At 34.0% G+C, this 20,455-nt stretch overlaps 1 protein-coding gene across 2 annotated transcripts; it reads right to left on the bottom strand.

Annotated features, from left to right (window-relative positions):
• Positions 1–3,812: 3,812 nt before the first annotated feature.
• Positions 3,813–18,944, bottom strand: LOC129754697 (PDF receptor). 2 transcript variants are annotated; one of them, XM_055750901.1, is made up of 9 exons: positions 18,756–18,944; positions 18,041–18,148; positions 6,381–6,529; positions 6,193–6,296; positions 5,888–6,047; positions 4,900–5,120; positions 4,376–4,445; positions 4,042–4,311; positions 3,813–3,978 (listed from the first exon to the last, which is right to left on the bottom strand). In XM_055750901.1, exons 1-9 carry the CDS (start codon positions 18,859–18,861, stop codon positions 3,829–3,831), a joined length of 1,338 nt encoding a protein of 445 aa, XP_055606876.1. In that variant the 5' UTR covers positions 18,862–18,944; the 3' UTR covers positions 3,813–3,828. The 2 variants fall into 2 exon arrangements, with proteins under 2 accessions (XP_055606876.1, XP_055606877.1); XM_055750902.1 differs by having other exon boundaries at positions 5,888–6,044.
• Positions 18,945–20,455: the final 1,511 nt, after the last annotated feature.

Raw genomic sequence — 20,455 nt, 5'->3', positions numbered from 1 at the left:
AAGTAAGTTTAAATGATGATTGGGTTTAAGAGGGTTAATCCAATACAAAAAAAAACATTAAATTTCAAATTTTATTCTTCATAAAAGAATGAAACAGTGTGCTCTAAATATTCTAATCATATCATCGTACCACTTCTTACTACGTTTTTTAACATTTAACAGCAAGTTGAGGTGAGTGGTCCAAAATATGTAAGTCCTTAAGGAATTAAGTAAGCCCTATTTTCGACATGTTTTTTTTGGTTCTTCGAGCTTTAAAATTAATTTTTAAGTGTTTTATCACTGCTGTGAACATGTTTGTAGTTGTTGAATTCATCACAGCTATGCAGAAAACCATTTGAGAGTTGACTACAATCATGGCACGTCCTCCTGAAATGGGATGATTTCGGCTCAACTATGAAAAATCCAAACTAGGGTGATTTGCCAATTGTTGCACAGCTAAGCACATGATTTTGGTTTTTATTCTGTATTTTAGTCATTTCAATCAAATTCACTCGATTTTTTTTTGTCGATGCACTCATACAGGATTGGTCAACAAGATCCAAAAGTTCAAGTGTTTGAAAAAAGTGACATAAAAATTTATAAAATCATTCAAAGCAGCTTGTCTGTGCCCAATAGTTGCACAGGCAAATTTCATGTCGTGCATAATGTTGTCCGATTTTTTCCAATGGTTGCACATTTAAAAAATCAGCCACCATGTGGTCGAAGAGGCTGATATTTGTTATGGAAGCTTATTATGAGAACTTCTAGTTCAAATGCAATCTTATTTGGAGACGGCAATTTTTGAGGGGGGGGGGGGGTCTTCCATGTAAACCGTCCAATGCACAATTGGAAAATTCGAACCCAAAATCTAAAAAAAAAGACAAAGCCACCGGTTTGAGCGTCTGGAATAGCATTTATCACACATGAAGTTTTCTCAGAAACTCAAATCCATCTCTTTATTTAACCGAAGCCATTTGAATGGAGTGTTATTTGACCCAATTTGCTCAGTGTTGAGCTTTTTTCTTTATATGTCCTACCAACATAAATTTTTATGACTTTTAAATCCCATAGAATCAACTGAAAGGTACATATTTAATGCTTAATTTTTAAGTGCCTATTCACAGGTGAAAAGATTTGAGAACGTGATCTGTTTTGCCCCCTTTTACCCCTATGAAAAAGATGTGATTTTATAAAACAATTGTTTTAGGATATCAATTTAAAACTTGAAAATGGACACAACCACGCCCAAAGTTTCAGATCGTTCGACTGATTTATGCTCATAATATACAATTTTGTGAAAGAATTTATCTTTTCGGAAAGCTAATATAAATTTCTTTTTCAAGTAAGTGGGTTTATTTGTAATTAATGTAACCTCTGTAGCATTTCAGCTAAGGTCGTAGTTTTCCTATTGTACAATATTCTGACAATATTATTAACAATATCAAGGGGATCGCTGTTGACATGGAATACAACTCTTTAAGATTTGTCGTCTCGAAATTAGAGAAATAGATTTTTTCAGAACAATTTTTAGATTCTTTGCATAAAATGTTGAGTAAATGGTCGAGATTTCTGGGGGGGATGGGAAAGAATTTCAAAATAAATCTGATAAAAAAGTAGTCTCTTAAAGCCAATGCAGTTGAGTTGACTTTGACACTTTTCAGACAATGCAAGTTACCCGACTTTCATACATTCATGAGTTTTTTCAACGAGTTTAATAATTTCTAAACTTCAATTTTAAGATTCGACAGTAGAAAATATAAACTTATGGATTTATAAAGGGTCTTTGAATTATTGAATTAATTATTTAAAATCAACATTGAGTGCAAAAAATGTGAAAATTCTAAGTGGAAAATAATTAATTAGAGCACAGAAATTACTAAAATTACTAGTTAAAAGTAAATATCCATTTATTCATGTAGTCAATGAACGTGTTCAATTTTGTATGACAATATATATGGAAAATGAACTTTTCGCATGTCAAAGAATTTCAAATAAGTTTGAAATGAAGTTTTTTTTTAAATCATTGATTTTGCCCATTCTTGAGATTAATTTTTTGCCAAAATGAGAAGAAGCAAAGTATTTCATGAAAAAAGTTAAAACCATTTCGAAATAAAAAATCGTAATCCATTGAAAAGTATTGTAAATTTTTTTTTTTGTAGAGAAATGAATCCAACTTAGATGAAATTTCAGGGACTAGATAAGAGAAAATCGATGTTGAAAAGTTGGATTCGTTTCTCTCCAAAAAAAGTTTCGCTGACTGAATGTTTGAGTCAAGACCCATCTCTGGGTCGCAATTTAAAAAAAGTATTATAAAATTTCAGGATTTGCTTTGTGGAGCTTTCAATTATTACATGACATGTTTTTGCGAATGTTTTAAACACACTTATTGGCTATGCAAAGCAGTATAATACGATTCTTATTTTCATCCTACGGTTAACCAGCATTCAAATTAGCTGTCAAAACACTTAAATTTAAAAATATTTACCTATTATGTTTTTTTTATAACAACAAATATCATTTCTGGGGTACAAGTTAGGTTTAGTTTTTGTTCAAATCTATGTATTGCATGAACCAAGAAATATTTTAAAAATCCAAAATAATATTTTTTGAACTTTCAGTACATCTCTGATGGTTTTTGAATCAAAATTTTGATTTTTCCGTACATGCCTCCTTACTAATTCAAAACATGTTGTTATAATTCAGGACTTAATCAATCGCTTTCAAAATTTTTATTGCTATTTTTGGCTTTAAAAACAACCAAACAAAGTTATTGGAGGTATACAAATTTATAAATTTGAAATTTCCAAACAAATTTTGCAGCGGAGTTAAGTACAACAATGGGGAAGAAGGAGATTGAGCGGACCAATTGTTGCACGATCCGACATATTTTCTGGTTAAGTAAGGATCATATTTTTTTTTCAAAATCATGGTGTTGAAATTGTCCAACAAACGTTTCGTACAGAAAACTGATACGAAAAATGTTTTGTTCTGACGTAAAACCTTATTTGCCGTAGAAGGAATGTTAAACTTATTGTTAACAATTAGCACGAGAACCGCGCGAATAAAACAAGAAAAATTAAAACTGTCGTAAGATACACATTTAACAGCAGAAAATATCTCAAAATCCTCATTTCATCAGAAAACCTTCCGAATTACATGAATGAGTATTATTTTTGAGGAAAAATTGAAAAACAGCTGAAATGTTGACTATTTAAGTCATGCTGTGCAACAATGGGTTAGGGGACAACGATTGGTAAATCACCCTATATTTTCAATTTTCTATCTCATATCAGCTTATTAAAATGAAATGTTAGATATGTTTTGAATGATAGGAAGGAGCTTTAACTAGGTTTGTTCAAATTTTTCATGATTGACTTGATTAATATTTGAAAATAGTTGCAAGGTGGTCCAAAATATTCACGCGGTCCAAATAAGTCCGTTCCCCTTTATTTTGTGATGTGACGCAACGGAAATTAGAGATTTTTTAAAGGTTTCACGAACTATTTGGATACATTTTGAATAAAATTTAGATTCTCTTAAAACTTTTGAAGCCACGTTCAATGCTGTTTACAGAACTAAAATCGGCAGAGGTAAAAAGTTATTTTGGCGTAAATGTAATCTAAAATTTAGAAAAAAAAAGAAAAGCCTTAGCCGATTTTGACCTTGCAGACTGAATAAAATGGACAACTTAAGATTATCAATTAACACCCAGTACCGAGATGGGAATCGAAGCCATGGACCCAACGATTACCGTCTAAGCACGCTAACTTCTCGGCCATCGAGTCGTACAATTTCCCATACAAAGCTAACAGCTGTCTAGTGTAAAATGGTTCCTTTAGGCATTTTGACTCACCGGTTTGATTCGGCAACGTTCGGTGCTTCCGTTTCGGGTGCTGTACCGTAGGCAGCGGAAAACATCGAAGGCCTTCTGACCGCCCAATCATGATGACCCCGTATGGAAAGATAAACGCTTAGGCTTTTCATCAGTGCATTCCGTACCTGTAAGGTTAGAGAAGAAATTCAATGACTACTAACCGGATGGTCGTTCATTTAGGGATTTACCTCGCCATTTAGAAAGCAATACAGCAACGCGATGAAGAATCCTTGGAACGAGGTAAGAAAATGCGTCACGTATGACCAGAGGGCAAATTCGAGGGCCGTTTTCTCGAGCGGTGCTTCAGTCATGTTGAGAATATTTGTTATACCTAATAATGGCACTAGGACGACAGCGGCGCGCACTGCTTTTCGAACTTGCTCCACGTCGCTCGTATGGCTCTGGCGGAGTTTAACTATTAACACTCGTATAATATTCAATAAGAATATGAAATTTAACTGGAATGGGTAGAAAAGATATCTTTCTATGTATAATAATCAGTGGAATTTTTCTTGCTCTTACCAAAACTACAGCTAATCGTGGACCTTCGAGAATCCAGTAATAAGGCTTTAAGTTGTATCCCCACCAGCATCTGCACACAAAAGGGAAAAGACAAGAAGTAAAATATGTTGCCATAAATTGGTAAAATGGATTGACCAATGAAATAATGATCTCATTCATAAATTATTGCTGACCCAGCAGTGTTCCTAATCAAACATATTAAGCTAACTTGTTCGAAACATATCATGGACTAGTCTAGGAAAAGTGCATAAATTAATGAATTACAATTGGTGGCATGGCGGTTTGATTTTGTATAACCGCCTTTGGAGCAACCAACAATCGTGCCCGTTCTTGCGTGAAGAGGTTTTAGCATGATTAAATTATGTAATGGAGGAATTCGCGGGAGATGAAAATATTTCCTTAAATATGTATCTGAAAACGCGTATGTTGATGATGATGATGATGATGCTGATGGTGATTCAGAAGCAAACCTCCGTATCCTGTGGTCTGTCTGTAGGCCGTCTAGGATTGGTAGGTATACTCACTTTTGCTGGTCCACATTTTGCGCAGTGACCGCAGTCCAGATAGCAGTTAATGCCACTGGACCTCCCCATCCGACCATTGCATACAGGGTGTGGGGGAAGCGACCCTGAAAAACCGTGACGGTAACCACGTTGTGTAAATATAATCCCTCAATGAACATCCACATGAACATACAAGTTCTGGCGTACTCCAGCAGAACGTATGAGGCTTCGCAAAGGTAAGGCTGCAGAAATTTGACCAAAATGATATAAAAAACGAGAACAAAATCAAGATGTTTAAAGTTTGTTGCTGGCGAGGTTTTGTCATGTGATGATGATGACAGCAATTTTGATGAGATATTGGTTAAAAAAACTGATACCGCAATATTTGTGAATAGTGTGAATAATAGCAGCACCGGTTTGAATAAATAAAATTTGTCTTAAAAAAGGTTTGAACCATCCTTTGTATGGGTCCTAGAAATGTCTTGAGTGTGGTGCCTACAAAAAAAATTTCAATTTCAAAATTTGCTTACCCCTATTTTAGCGCAATTTTTCCAATCTATTCTAAGGGGATTTAAAATTATTGTTAATTGTTGAAATAGTTGCCTAGGCTTAGGTTGATGGTCCTGGACAGCTGTTGTTCTCCAGCCCGCTGACGGTTTCAAATTACGATAATATAATTAAGTTGGAAAAACACTCACTCCACTTCAACGAACTTTTAACATAATATTAAGTTCAACCGTGACTGATCTGTAAAATCTCTTTGGAAGTGACATTTGACGTTGGAAATTTGTGTTGGAGTCTCTGTTATCATTTTCTAAAAATACATCAGTTCCTTCATCTTCAATTTGCGTCATAGTTTCGGATTGACTGGGGGTACTTTTCATCTGTTCGCACTTTCACCCATTCTTCACACTATCGATAAAGCGGAAAATCGTAATGTGATCAGAGCATTCGAGAGTTTTGATACGAGTAATTTGATTTTCTGCGTCATTGCCTTCTGTAAACTCACCGTATTATCGATGCCGTGTCTAGAGCTCTCGTTGCCATACCGCAGTCCATCAGGGCGAATAATTGCTTGGTCGATGTATAATGTTAGTCTAATTATCACCTGAATCACCATGGCCACAAAAAGGTTCTTGTGTATACGAGTTCTATTGTTTCGCAGACTTCTGAAAAAATGAAATAAAAAATATTTGTTGAATGGTAAGCAATTGATGTGTTCATTCGTCATATCAAAAAATTGTTCCAATACGCTGAAAGCACTTTCACAATAAGCAATTCTTTTCAAAATAAGAATACTCATTCAACACCTACCGAAACCGACAGAATATAACTAGCGATATTATCAACGCTGCTAGTGAAAGACTGAATCCCACGATTTCGAGCGTCCGGGTTCTTTGAGCGATATCATACTTGTCCTGCGAATGGAAATTGTGAGTTAAACGATGGAAATTACTTTTCTGTTACAATATCTAATCCTTAGTTTGATTTAATGAACCTACATCGGTATCGCCGGCGGAAATTTTCTTCAGAATTTGGATTATCTCCGGAATATAACAGGGTGTATAGTTGGTCCATCCTAGAACCGTAGGAACCGTTCCGGGTTTAGCCTCCCATCGTCCTTCGGTGCTACATCGACGCTCGACGAATTCTGGCAAAAAAAAAACAAATATTATTTTTATCCGTTCATTGCGGTGGTCTAGAAGAACCGATATGCAGCGGAGAATTAGGATACTTGATCCCGGGCATGACTTGATCTAGGATTGGTCGATCTCGGCTTTGTGAGATCGATCTTTTGAACTCAAATTTTCGATTTTTTGGATCGATTCTTTTGCCTTGGAAAAATCGATTAATTCGGTTTATTTTCGATCCGATCTTTCGATGTTTTGAAGTTTTTTTTTTCTATATATTTCGGAGATTTCGAAAGTCAGTTTAGAGCGAAATGTTGATTCCTGAACCATCCCAAAGACTGCTTTTCATTATTGATGCTTCTTAGCCAATAAAATTGTGGTGGGCCGCTTTATATGAAAAAAAAAAAAATAAAATGAGATGGACGTAATAAGTAGTGTTTTTTTATTTCTATACCCTTAAGGAAAACCAGAACTATTATTAAAAGCTCAAGTAATCGAAAGCTCAAGGTTTAACTTCTTTCAGAAATCACAGAATGATCTGTAATTTCACAGATTTTTTATCAAATTTTCGTCACCGAATTTGTGTCACAGATCACAAATATTAAATTTTTCACAAAATGCACAGAATTTATGTGTTTTGTTCATACTTTTGAAACTATGAATATTAAAAACGATTCAATTGGTAAATATTTAACTCGACCTTTCTATGAAATTCATGACAATATCATCATAGAAAACCGTCACAGAATTTTGAGGTCAAAACACAGAATTGCAGATTTTTATTCGTCAAAAACAGAATTTTTTTGGAAACCTTAGCTTATAGTCGAAACTTTGTAAAATGATGATCAGCATTAAAAATGAGACCTCAACAAAAAAGTATTACTAGAAAAATTAAACGTTCAATTTTATATTTATATTTCAATGAATTCATTCCTCAAATTAATATTTTCATATTTTCTCTACTCTTTATAAAAATTATACATAAGATATTTGGATACTTAAAGAATTGAACATTAGCCTTCCAGATGATAGCTGAACACGTTACCTTTGTGTCATAACCTGAATTCATGGTATTTTCTGTTTTTGATATGTCATTTACACTCAACTAAAGTCATGAAAAGTTAAATATTCTGGTGTTGAATTTGAAAACATATTTTTTATTGCTCATACATTTGACATTCAAATGTATAATCTTTCCTGTCATTTTTCACTATTTACTTCAGTATAAAGCAGCCTTCAGGCTCTTTAACAATAATTCGAAAGATCGATCTTGTACAGATCGATCCTTTGGCTTCGATTTTTTAGGTGGATCGATCCTGGAACCCTTCAGCTGAATCGATCTTGGGAATCGATCTTTTCCAGGAGATCGAACAATCCTAACTTGATCCCTAAGATATACAAGACATAACCGTAGGAACGGGGGGGTTTCGGGGGTTAAAATCCCTCCATGAGGGTCCAAAAAATGTCAAGCTGAATGTTCTTCTATAAAACACAGATTTTTAAATTCATAATCAAATTTTGATGAACGATAACGAGTAACAATCTCGACTGAGAACTAAAGCAAAAACATCAAAATCTTATCCCAGGTCTACAAAAGTTTTCTCACTTGTTGATGGATATTTAAAGACTGTACTCGAAAAACGCTATCAAAAGTTATTCACAAAAGAAGTGAGAAATTTCGTGATAACAATTAAATATGCATTTTGCGTCCAAAACCTTTTTCTTTAACAAAGTTTATCCAACTAGCTTAAACTGGCTGATGTTGCGATGATAAAAATAACTTTTCTAGTTTTTTTCTTCTTAATTTTAATCGAAGAATTCCTAAATTTTCCTGGATATTGCCCAGATTTTGGGTTGTAATCATTCAAATCGAATGCCCGGATTTCGCAAGGGTTTTAGATAAAATAGCCAATAGCCGAGGTGTGCCCTGTCCGGATACGTGCGGAAAAATATCTGGTGAGCTAAGGTTTGAATCATTTCCGATGTTCTGGTTCCAATTTTTTTAAATCAGAATTTGTGCCGTCACAGGATTGAAGAATCGGAATATTAAAAGAAAATATTTAAAATAACAAAAGCTTTTCAAGATTTCGATTTGAAATTTTTTACTCATAATTCTTTTGCAGAATTGAAACATAAAAAAGTTCCATAATAGTGAGTGATCCAGCATTGAAATATCAGAGTTTCGTCATTCGGAATTTTCATTCAGATTCACTAATTGAAGTACAAACCAATAATTGAAGAAAAAAAAATCATAACGAAAATCAATGATTCAAGATTCAAATAAGAGATTTTTGGTTAAGGATTCTCTCTGTTCTGCTCATAACTATTGGGAATTTTTGTTGGAAATTTAGATTGAGAAATCGATTTTGAATGAGAAATTCAAAAATTGTATGTAGGTTCGAAATGCAGAATTAGGATTCAGAATTGCAATTAAAAATTGTCCAAAACAGGAGAAAACCTCTATTATAAAATAAGGTCTGAACTCATTTTCAAAACTAAACTTCTTTGAAAATTTTAATTTTTAATTAATTTGTTTTATCAATGAAAAAAAAATTTTAATGATAATTTATTGTTTTTAAAAAAATGTAGGGGAGAGTGGGGTAACGTGGGCCATGGGGAAACGTGAACCAATCTAAATATCTCAGCTGTGTGTTGAGATAAAAATCCCAATCCAACTGTCATTGTCGTTGCTTTGCGTAAGCATGTTTTTCTATATGTTGTTGACTTATGCACGCTGCACGCATCATATGCTTCTTTTATTCCACTAGCCATGAAAAATGTACTTATATAATTAAACAAGCACCCGCAAAACTGCATCCGTGGGAGACCTAAAGTACATAACAAAAATATGCTCATATGCTTATGATCTTAGTTTTAGCATGTTCTTCCACGTGGAAAAGGAATTTTTGATGAAACATCAAGAGGTCACACAAACGCAATCAATTTGCAAATCATTGCTTGTGGGGAATCGTGGGCTACATTTTGTGAGGTATCTTGGGCCACCTATATTTTGGTGTTTTTATACACATTCAGAACTTAAATTACGTTATTACTATCTGTAAAGTTTTCTTGTGCTAAATGAAGAGTTATGCAAAATGTTTTGCCCATCTTTTCTAATGCTGTAACGGTTCTCGAATTTTGCTGATCGAGAGATTGATTAACTGCCTTCACTTTGCGCCAAACGAGCACGAGACAATCGTAATCGTATGTGAAGCAGCAATTTCCGTTGATGCCCGGCTAGACTCCTCAAGGCGAGTCCTTCAAAAATAATCAACCCGACCAATCGCTATGCAAGTCCCATTTACGCCCGAGTTAACCGAAATAATGTTCCAACGGGGATACAAACAAAAACGCGATTCAAAACAAGCAATAAAAATTCTTTCCCTCTTAGAGCAACAAACAGCCAACAACCTGAGTTGACAATATTTATTTCTTGTTCCTAGGCCTACAAACTGAACATGTTCTTTGGGATCCCACCTATTAATTTTAGTCTGCTTTACCGGCGCACGGGTGTTCTATTTAAAATTAGCCAAATTTACCAAAAATATCCAATGCGTGGTGCTGCGTTATCGACAGTAGCTATTTATAACTTCAACAAAGATAGATCTGACCTTATTTGTTCCGCAAAATATCTCCGGCCGACTGCTTGATTGGATGCTGTCAGTTCCCTCTGACGATAGATGTGTGTCTTGGCTAACTGCGATGTAAGCTTGGCTCCGCCAACGGTTGCACCACGGAATTCGGGCTCCTGAAGACCACGAGGCAATCGACGACCTCCGTTGATCTTAAGTGGACAGACGTTTCCACCTGGGCCCGTGAATGCGCGGGAAGTTGGTCACTGACCCTAGGGTGACGGGACCAATCCCTGGAAAGCGGCACTCTGACTGACTGCCACTCCCTGCACCCACCAGTAGCACCTTCACTTGAAGGATATTCCTTCACGGAAAAACATCAGGACGAAATAGCGAAATACAAATCCGATATTACAGATGTGTCAATCAAGATGATTTTCTAACTAGTTTAAGACTAAAGTTTACCTTATCGGACGACGCTTTTAATCTCTACCCTGCCAGAGGGTTTGGGTTCGATCCTGGTACTTGGTACTAATTTTTTTTTTATTATAATCGGTACATCAATTGTTTTTATAAGGACCTACAGTTATCGTTTGATTCGTAAAATATCGTCCTCAGGTTTTTAAAACGGGATACACCGATTCGGTTCCTGCCACTTAAAGGACTTATTAATACCTTCTCTTGAATCAACGACTTATATTACTCACGTGGCGTGTAGTAGCAGTTCTCTTGAACCGAACAATAGTAATTTGTTGCTAATCACTTTTCCTAAATTTTCTCGAAACTTTATCTGAAACTAGAACTGTACGTCCGATTAATTCCTTGCACTCAAATTTTCTTTACATTCAGTTTTGAGCTCACTTCACGAATTTTTACTAATTGGCGCATATCGGGATTCAAATCTTCGCAAATGACTTTGGCTAGTTTTCACTTGGCTAACGTGTTGACTGTTTGCCGAACGAATCGAGAAAGAATTCTTATTGGCAAACAGGGGACGTTGACCCCCGGAAATTCTAATTCCGAATCGAATCCCACTCATACAATCAATGTCTGATCCGATCTATCATCATCGGAGCTGGCCATAATTTCTGTTAACCCGGTGAAATGGGGGATTGCACGGCGATCGGTTACCAAATTGTGGTACCAAATCCCATCACTAGGGGCGTGAATTTAAGTTAAAACGGAACCGAAATTGCTACTTGTATATTGAGCAACCATGCCTCGACTATAATAACGAAAGGAGGCAATTTGCCAATCAATCGTAGAGAAAGATTTAATGTTTGCGCAATAAATTACAACAAACCTCAAATCTTTCAATCATTTTGTAACAATGTTACAGTTACAATGCGATAGAGACAAACATAAATCCTATATATGGAATTTTATCGAAATGTTAGCGAGCCAGGTTTTGGGAACAAATCGATCATACAGAACTCTCTTTTCTATTTCCTCATTTAAAATAGCTTTAAAATAACTAAATGAATTATGAAATTTCAGTTTTGGATCAACTTACAAACTTTGCACGTTATCTAGTCAATTTGGATTTGGTAACCCACGTTTCCCCACTGCTTTTCAAAATAAAAAAAAATGACTTTTTTAAAACAGTCAGAACTCGGGAAATAAATGTATTTAAAAATGATAAAAAATGCCTAATGATACCTCAAAAATGTAGAAAACCTTTCCATTTATTTTTTAAAATTTTATCTTTTATAACAAAGAAGTTATGAAACAAAGAAAAAAAGTGGTCTAAGATACCCCACTCTCCCCTACTTAATCTTCAAGTTCAGGAAAATTCGGCAGAAAATATATTTTATTAGTTTGTTGTTTAACATTATTTATATCGTAGACACTTAAAAAACCAAAATTTAAACTAAAATCTGAATGCAAGGGAAAATGTTCCTAAATGGGCCTATTGGGTTGAATGCGCCTACGGCCGTTTGACGAAATGGATGACAAGACAACGTATCTAATCAATCCATTTTGAGGGTGATACTCTTTGAACATAAGGCAAGAAAGTATTTTATGAATAAACCAACTCAAAAAAAATTAAAAATTCATACAAGGTTTTGATATTTTTTGATATAATATTTCGACTTTTTAAAATTATTCGTAAAGAAGCTCGTAAATTATACGTAAAAAAGTGAGTAGTTTTTGTTTCTTATTCAAATGAACTTTGGAAGTAAAAAAAATTTAAGCTTTTTTATGGTTTCATTATGATTGGAAAGTGGAATTCATTAAAACAGACTTGATACAGTTTTTTTTTTATTGATGAACTACCTCCGTAATATAGCAACACTAACTTTTGTTTTATTCTATAAAATAAGAAAAGAAATAGATTTTTATAAAACTTCAGCTTCGTCGTATGAAAGTTATCAGTTTCTAGCATTTCCAATGAAATTATACTGAAATATTGCCAGAAAAACAGGAATTTTACCCAAAATATAAATAGGTGCATTAAGTCCGCGCGGTTTGAGGATCGGCAATTTTGACAACATTTATAATAAAATCGATTTCTCTAAAACTGAAGGAGAATTCAACATAAAAATTACTCCAGAAAACAGATATCTGCTCATGTGTTTATAGTTTTTGTACACATATTTGATGTAATATTTGATTAAATCAGTATTCTGCTTAGTAAGCGTATATAGCCCGCTTCTCTCCTATAGAGTTTACAAGAGTTGAAAATAAATCTGAAGCCCACACAAGTTTTTATTTCAAATAATGCCTTCAAAGTCCCTCATTTATATTTTAAAGTTTCAAAAAAAACTGGACACTAACTTATTTTCGAAAGTAATGATTTTAAATGAATAACTATTAATATAAAAGAACTTAAACCCGAATAATAAGATAGTCTTAGAATTACTTTTTCTATACTTTTGTTTATGTATGCATTTTTTTCAAGAAAAAATGTTATAGAAAAAAAATTCTCACCAAACCCTCCCCCCCATTAGGTTGGTCTTCTTACGGCCCTAATACAAAATATGTCGCAATGTTCTAGAAAAATGTGCCAAAAAGAGCAAAACAACAATGTTGTTAACTTTAATAATTGAATAAAAATATATTTTCTGAGTTTTTGAATTTCTCTTACATTTTTTTAGAAAAAGCTTTCTCAAATGTAATGTATGGGATCAATTGATCCCCTTAGTTCAAAAAGATATGTTTTTCAACTAAATGACTAGTGATCACAACTTCGCACTATATAACTTATATTTATCCGAAACCCATTGTTTATCCTATGATTGACTGGTTAAAAAGACTTTAAAGATTGATTTTGAATGAAGAAAAAAAAATCGCCTGAAAGTATGCTTTGACCAAGAAGACAAACTTTTAGAACTCCATATATCTAAGATTTTAAAACTGAGAAATAAAAAGTAATATAGCCGAAATATAGTCAAAATACGTTTTATCCTTTGACTTGCTTGATTTTTGACTTATTTGAAGCGTCCCTAAATGAAGGATCAAGAATCCTTGAATAGAGGATGATGGCTCCTTTAAACAGAAAAAAAGCACAATTTTTTTCGCCCGGCCAAAATGCTTTTAATTTATGTATGGGATTCAGTATCGTTCTGATTTTTTTAGCATGGAGATTTGTAATTACATACATGCTTCAGAATCTGTAAAAGACTACAAGTTGCTAAACTTTAAATAAAGATATGATGAACATAAAAAAACGGATCCCCAATCTTCCCTAATTTTGCATTTTTAATAATTTAACGAATCACAGTGTTCAGCAGAGTTACTAATCTTGGTATAGGATTAGCTTGCCAGATAGCTCGGTTTTATCCGGCTTGTCCGAATATATTATACAAAATTTGGGAAAAGTCCGGTGTAGCCCAGTTGCCCGGATTTTATCCGGGTTTATTCACCTATTATTGCTAAATCGAACACAAAAAATAGACTGTGTTCGTAATTTTTTACTTAATTTTTGTTAAATATTTTCTGAGTTTAGACCTAAGCCCGAATATTGCACGGTTTTTTGGTGAACAATTTTTATATAAAACTAGCTGATCCCATACGAACTCCGTTTCGCTTACAACTTGGAATATGTCATGAACAGTTTGTATGAAAGTCAATTGCCAAGCATTTTCCAGATTCATTGTTAAGTAATAATTGCAAAAATATTGGACGATCACTTCGTATGTCGTCTGCTACTAAATATTAAATCAGGAATCAAAAACCACGTGTATAAATTTCGACTAAATCATTGCATAACAACGCAATTATTGCCAAAAAGCTAAACCCCTTTCGGGGCTCTTAAATAAACTTTGATATCTGAAATCGATTGCTCTTCCCTCAAAACTCCCGTGTGCAAATTTTCAAAGCAATCCATTGTATAATAACGTCAATATTGCTAAAAATAGTGAAAAAATAATTTATATGGACGACCCCTTTCGTCGACCCCTGACAAAATATTTGACATCTGAGATCGATTGTCCGTCCCTGAAAACTACCGTGTGGCAATTTTCATCCCAATCCGATGTATAACAACGTCGATATTGCAAAAATATTGAAAGGTTAATATGGACGACCCCCTTTGCCGGCCCCTTAAACTGAATTGAATACGTGAAATCCATTGCTCATCTCTCAAAACCCTCGTGTACCAATTTTCGTCTGAATCAGATGTATAATAACGACAATATTGTATCAACAGTGAATAGTTAACATGGACGACCCCTTTGGCCGACCCCTGATTTTAGTTTGGATAAGTGAAATCAGTTATTTGTCCCTAAAAACTCCTATGTGCAAATTTTCATCCCAATGTGATGTATAAAAACGACAATATCACTAAGATTTTGAAAATTTAATATGGACGACCCCTTTTGCCGGCCCCTTACACTAAATTGGATACCTCAAATCGATTGCACGTCACTCAAAACTATCGTGTACCAATTTTCATCTGAATACGATGTATAATAACGTCAATATCGCAAAAACAGCGAACAGTTAATATGGACGACCCCTTTGACTGTCCCCTTACACAAAATTTGACACCTGAAATCGATTGCTCGTCTTTCAATACACTCATGTGCAAATTTTCAACACAATCCGACGAAAAATAACGTCAATATCGTGAAAACAATATTTGTCTTATATGGACGACCCCTTTCAGAAGGGGTCATCCAAAAATCTGAACACATTTTTCATCCTTCCAGGTCCTAATGAGTATCCATGCCAAATTTCAGACCTCTAGCTCTTAAGACGGCTGAGTCTATAGAGGACAAACAAACAAACAAACAAACAAACAAACAAACATACAGAAATTGCTTTTTATATATAGGGGAGAGTGGGGATACTTGATCCCCTTTTCTCATTTTCACCATATCTTTTTGGAAAAATTTTGCAACTCGCCGTCTTTGACATTTTCTGACAGCTTGTAACTTCAAGTTTCTATGCTCCAAAAATTAGAACGATACTTGAACCCGTTGATGAACTAGAAGCATTTTCGTGGGAGTAAAAAAATTGCGATTTTTCTGAAGTTAGGGGAGACTTGATCCCCTATTGAAGGAGACTTGATCTTTTATTCAGGAAGCCCTAATCCTTGTATAAAAATCAAACAAAACCCCAAGATAGAATGTTAATTGACTATTTTGGTCATGTTTGTTCTCATTTCACAATCTATAGCAGACATAAGAAGAAAATACTATAACTTTGTCTCAACGCTAATAACATTGCATACTTAAAGGCGTTATTTTTTATAATTAAGAGAAAATTAATTATTTTTGTTCTTTTCTTCAGACAATTGTTTGAAAAATACTAGTTTTTGGATAAATATAAGTAATTTCGTAATCAGCAAGCATAACGATCAATTCAGAAGAAGAATATGCCAATTCGAAGGGGGATCAATTGTACCCAACTCTAGGGGATCAACTGTACCCATAATCAACATTTTAGAAAACTTTTTCTGAAAAAAGTTGAGATTTTTCCATTACTTTGAAAATATGGCATTATGAAGTTCATTTTACGCTCGAACGATTGATACATTGGAACAAACATTTTTTTCATAATTTTCCCATGTAAGGAACATTTTAAAGTGATGAAAAAAGATCTTCAAGTTATATTTTGTGAAATTTTTCAAACAAAGTTCAATAACTCAAACAATTATTTTGTTAAAAAATTTTAAACTACAAGCATTGTTTTTTTGCTCATTTTGGCACATTTTTCTAGAACATTTGATCTTTGTAAGACATTCCAGTTTCGAGATACAGCTAAGGAATCAAGTATCCCCAGGGATCAAGTATCCTCATTCTCCCCTATAGATGCTCGAATTTTGGTTTTAGGTTTTAGATAATTTAGGTTTTAGATAATATAATTCGGCTGGTATTGTAAGCATAACTTCTACAATTTTCAATCGATTTTGATAAACGGATGCTTAAAAAAACTTAAAAACTTTCCACTCGAGCTCCTGGATTGCGGCCTTTGACGGTAAGTGCAAAATGGTGCCTGGCGTTGCCGGACCGTTCTGTTTTCTATTTTCTTCCTGCAAAACCAATAAGCATTTTAATTTCTTATTTTTATAAATTTATTTTATACTATTGCTCGATCCAATGTGTTTATTATGTGATTCAAAAACAACGCAAATAGTAATGTGTCATTTCATGTCATTTCTTTTAGTTTGGTTTATTGTGAAGAATACTTTAAACACTTTTTTTAATCAACAGTTAACCCTCTACTGCATGAAATTATGATAGGACCGATTTTTTTTTCGGTGAAAATAATTTTATTTAATTTTTTGAATTTATTGAAATCTTTTTTACAGAATTAAGCTAAAAATGTTAAAAAAAACATCCGAAACATGTATAGGTTCACAGGCAGTAGACTAGGTATATATATTTTAATTTTTGGCTGTAATTCCAGTAAAAACTTCAGAAAATTATGTTGAATGTTAAGCCCCTAAAGTTATGCAGCAACGTTTACATTTTTTTTAAACATAAGCGTGGATAATAGGTGTTGTAAGTATAGAACGGTGAACTATTGATATTTTTCGGTCTACGGCTACGAAGGCTACGAGTTTCTAAATTAATAAGCTGTTATTTGGATTCACCTGACTAGGATAGTGAACTGAAAAGGTTGTTCAGAAGTTCATAGAAATCCTTTTAGTTTCTAACTTTGAACCTCGATGTTGTTTAGATACACAAAATGCACCGTCTTAACAAAATCATAGGAGGAAAAAGCTAAGCTTAAGAGAAATAATTCTAAACTCTACCTATTCATCCCATTTTCGGTTCTACATTTCTGTTTGTCCTTTATACAGTGAGCGAAATAAGAATAGTACCATTATGTGTTTTGCTTCTTAAAATATGAATGATTGAAAATCACCAAAGTTTTCTTCTACAATTTGTTTTGAATTGTTTAACGGGTAAATCAAACATAAGTTTTTTTTTTTGGACGTTGCAATTGGCGTTGAGGACCAAAAATATGACAAAGGGTGCGAAATAAGAATAGTACCACTTGTGTTTATAAAAAAACAAGATTACTTCTAAAAATTTACTGTGTTTAAGTGAATAATAATGCTTCTACGAGTTATTTGAATAGATAACTGCATTTTAAGGAGTTTTCTAGAATTTCAAAGGTTTTAAAAGGGGGTTAAACAATTCAAGACAAATTGAAGAAAATTTGGGTGATTTTCAATTATTCATATTTTAAGAAGCAATACACATAGTGGCACTATTCTTATTTCGCTCACTGTATTGGACAAATTATTTCTTATTCCAGCTTTACTAAAATAAAACCTGATGCCGAAGTTAATAAGAATGAATTTGTTCTGATTCTTTTATCTAATAAATAGTACCTATGTCAGTGGCTGATTCAAAATCATGTTTCTCTAAGCTATAATTATGAATCACATTTTTTTTTATCTTGTTTTATGAGAAACCCGTCAGCAGCCGTTAAAGTTAGTTCTCAGAAAATGTTATCCTTTTGGATATCGAACGTCTAATTTCGTTGTGTAGACAGACTTACTGGTGGTATCAACTCCGTGCATCGGGGGGCATCTTTGTCGTATTGCCGAGCCGGCCGGGATCGGAGGCCAACAGAGCACCGTATCCCACGTCCAGTTGCAGTACGGTACTGTGGATGAGAGGGGGAAAACAATAAATAAGTGCCAATACTTTGTGAATATTGTACATGTAAAGGTAGGTGTGTATGCTTATGTAGTGTAGGTGTGCACAGTTGACGAACGTACCGAACGGCTGCAGGAGGTTCACGTGGATTTATAAACGTTCGTTTGATGAAAATGTACAACGATAAGTTGCTATTTATGTAATTGAATTGAGCAGAGATTTGGTTACGAAACATGATGTGATGTATATTGCGCAATGATAAAGAAAGGATATTACGAAAATTAATGCATAAGCCAAGGGATGTTAGCAGCAGCAAATGTTTTGCGTTTGTGTATACATATGGATGATTTAGTTGTGGGGTCGCATTTCGAAGAAAACCTGGGCATTTCTATTGGGAACATAAATAGCTCGCTTAATAAAGGCGACAAGAAACGTTTAGAAAACTGTGGAACAATTAGTCAATGTTAGATACAATTCACAGGAAACAGATGTTCTCTATTTGATTGGATGAAATTGACATTCAACTTAGCCTTGATGACTTTTTTTTAGAAATAAGAGTAGGTTCTTCATAAAGAAGTTTTTCAAAAAATTTCATCACAAAAATTTATACTTACTGGTATTCGGTAGGACAAACTCTTCATATTTAAGAGCACATGAGTCTAGAGTAGTGTTCAAAAACAGTTGAGAGGCTTCAGTGGATGGATTTATCGTAGAAACCATTTCTTCTCATCACTCGTGCGATATTCGATTATCTAGGGTCGATTTGTTACAAAAAGATTCGTACATGTTTGGTGTTTCTTTTGAACTCCTGAAAAGAGATATCAAATCAATATGATTAGAATAATGTTACAGAGAATAAAACAATACAGAAACGTTCCCGCAGTTTTACTTCTTTTCATTATACTCGTGGATAATTTTTTTATTATGAAAGCACGAAAAATCCTAACAAAAAATGCAAAAAATGAAATTGAATACCATCGTATCTATAAATAATTCCCGGTTATGGGTTCAGTTTTGTGTGGCGTTAGTTCGTTTTAATTCATTGCATCACCCAGCGATCCTTTTCGTTAAAACAAAATGACTCTATACAGTCCATTTATTTGAATAGCAGAATGACATCGGCAAGCGAGGCTTCAATGCGCATAATAAAATTGCTTCAACAAAATAATATTGAGTTACAGCATCATTCCATACAACCTTAGTCTTTACTTTATCGTAGGCTCCTAATTTTTTATCTTATCCTGGCACCGTTTTCAATAACCATTGCGATACCGTGTCTTCAGCAATCGGGATGAATAAGCCAGTAATGCTTAAAATCCCTTGAGAAAAAAAAGTGTCCTCAGCAATCGTTCTCATTTTCCTGAATATCAGGACAAAAGAATACCAGTTTTTATCATAAAGATATTGTAATGCGAGAAACTTTTAATCACATTCTCAATTGTTCAAATTACGGCAAATCATTCCAATTTTGTATTTATAAACGACGTTTAATTTACTCCGACGTTTCGGTGTTTATTGACACCATCAGCAGGGATCAAAGTTGTCTTTTATTAAAACTATGATCAATTAGTATCCGGACACTTCATTTCGGTGATAGCTACTAGAGATCGGATATGCAAGCAGCGTTGTGTTGGTTATGAAAAGAACTATCTTTTCTTATTTATGCCAGATTTTTAAATTAACGTGTGCTTGAGATATTTACGATGCAAAAAGACATGGTAAAAATAATTTTGCACAAATTTGCGCCTTTTGCGCATTTTGCGCCTCGAAAATTTTTCATTGTCGACTTAAAAACTCATGAACTGTTGATTTTTTCTAATTTTTTTTTGACCAAATGGTCTCTAGGATCAACACGAAGTTCAAACCAAGCATCAGAGTGGACCCTTGATCTTAAATATGGTTAAAAAGTCTATGGTTATTGGGGTTAATTGAATGCAGACTCCTTAAATAATGCAATAAATCCATTTGCGGCAGGCAAAAAGTGATGACTAGAAGACACCATGTAAATAATTAATAGTGAGCAAATCAATAGATCGCAATCTGTGCAACCGATTTTTACGCAATGTGACAGATGTGTTCTGATGGACAAAGAAATTTATGTTAAACCGGATTTAAGAGATCAAATTCTTCGAGATGCTCACTCATGAAAAGGTTCGAACCAGATTCCAATTGCATTTTCCAGGTGAGTTTGTGTAAAATATCATGATTTTGCAAAGGTTTTGCTTCTGTGGTAAAAATATTAGATCAATACATGACTTGATAAGAGTTCAAAGATAAAAAAGAGATTTTTTGAAAAAGTAAGAGTATTTTTTGA

The sequence above is a fragment of the Uranotaenia lowii genome, chromosome 3 (assembly GCF_029784155.1).
Source record: "Uranotaenia lowii strain MFRU-FL chromosome 3, ASM2978415v1, whole genome shotgun sequence".
NCBI classification, from domain to species: domain Eukaryota; kingdom Metazoa; phylum Arthropoda; class Insecta; order Diptera; family Culicidae; genus Uranotaenia; species Uranotaenia lowii.
This window is presented reverse-complemented; position numbering and strand designations above follow the sequence as displayed.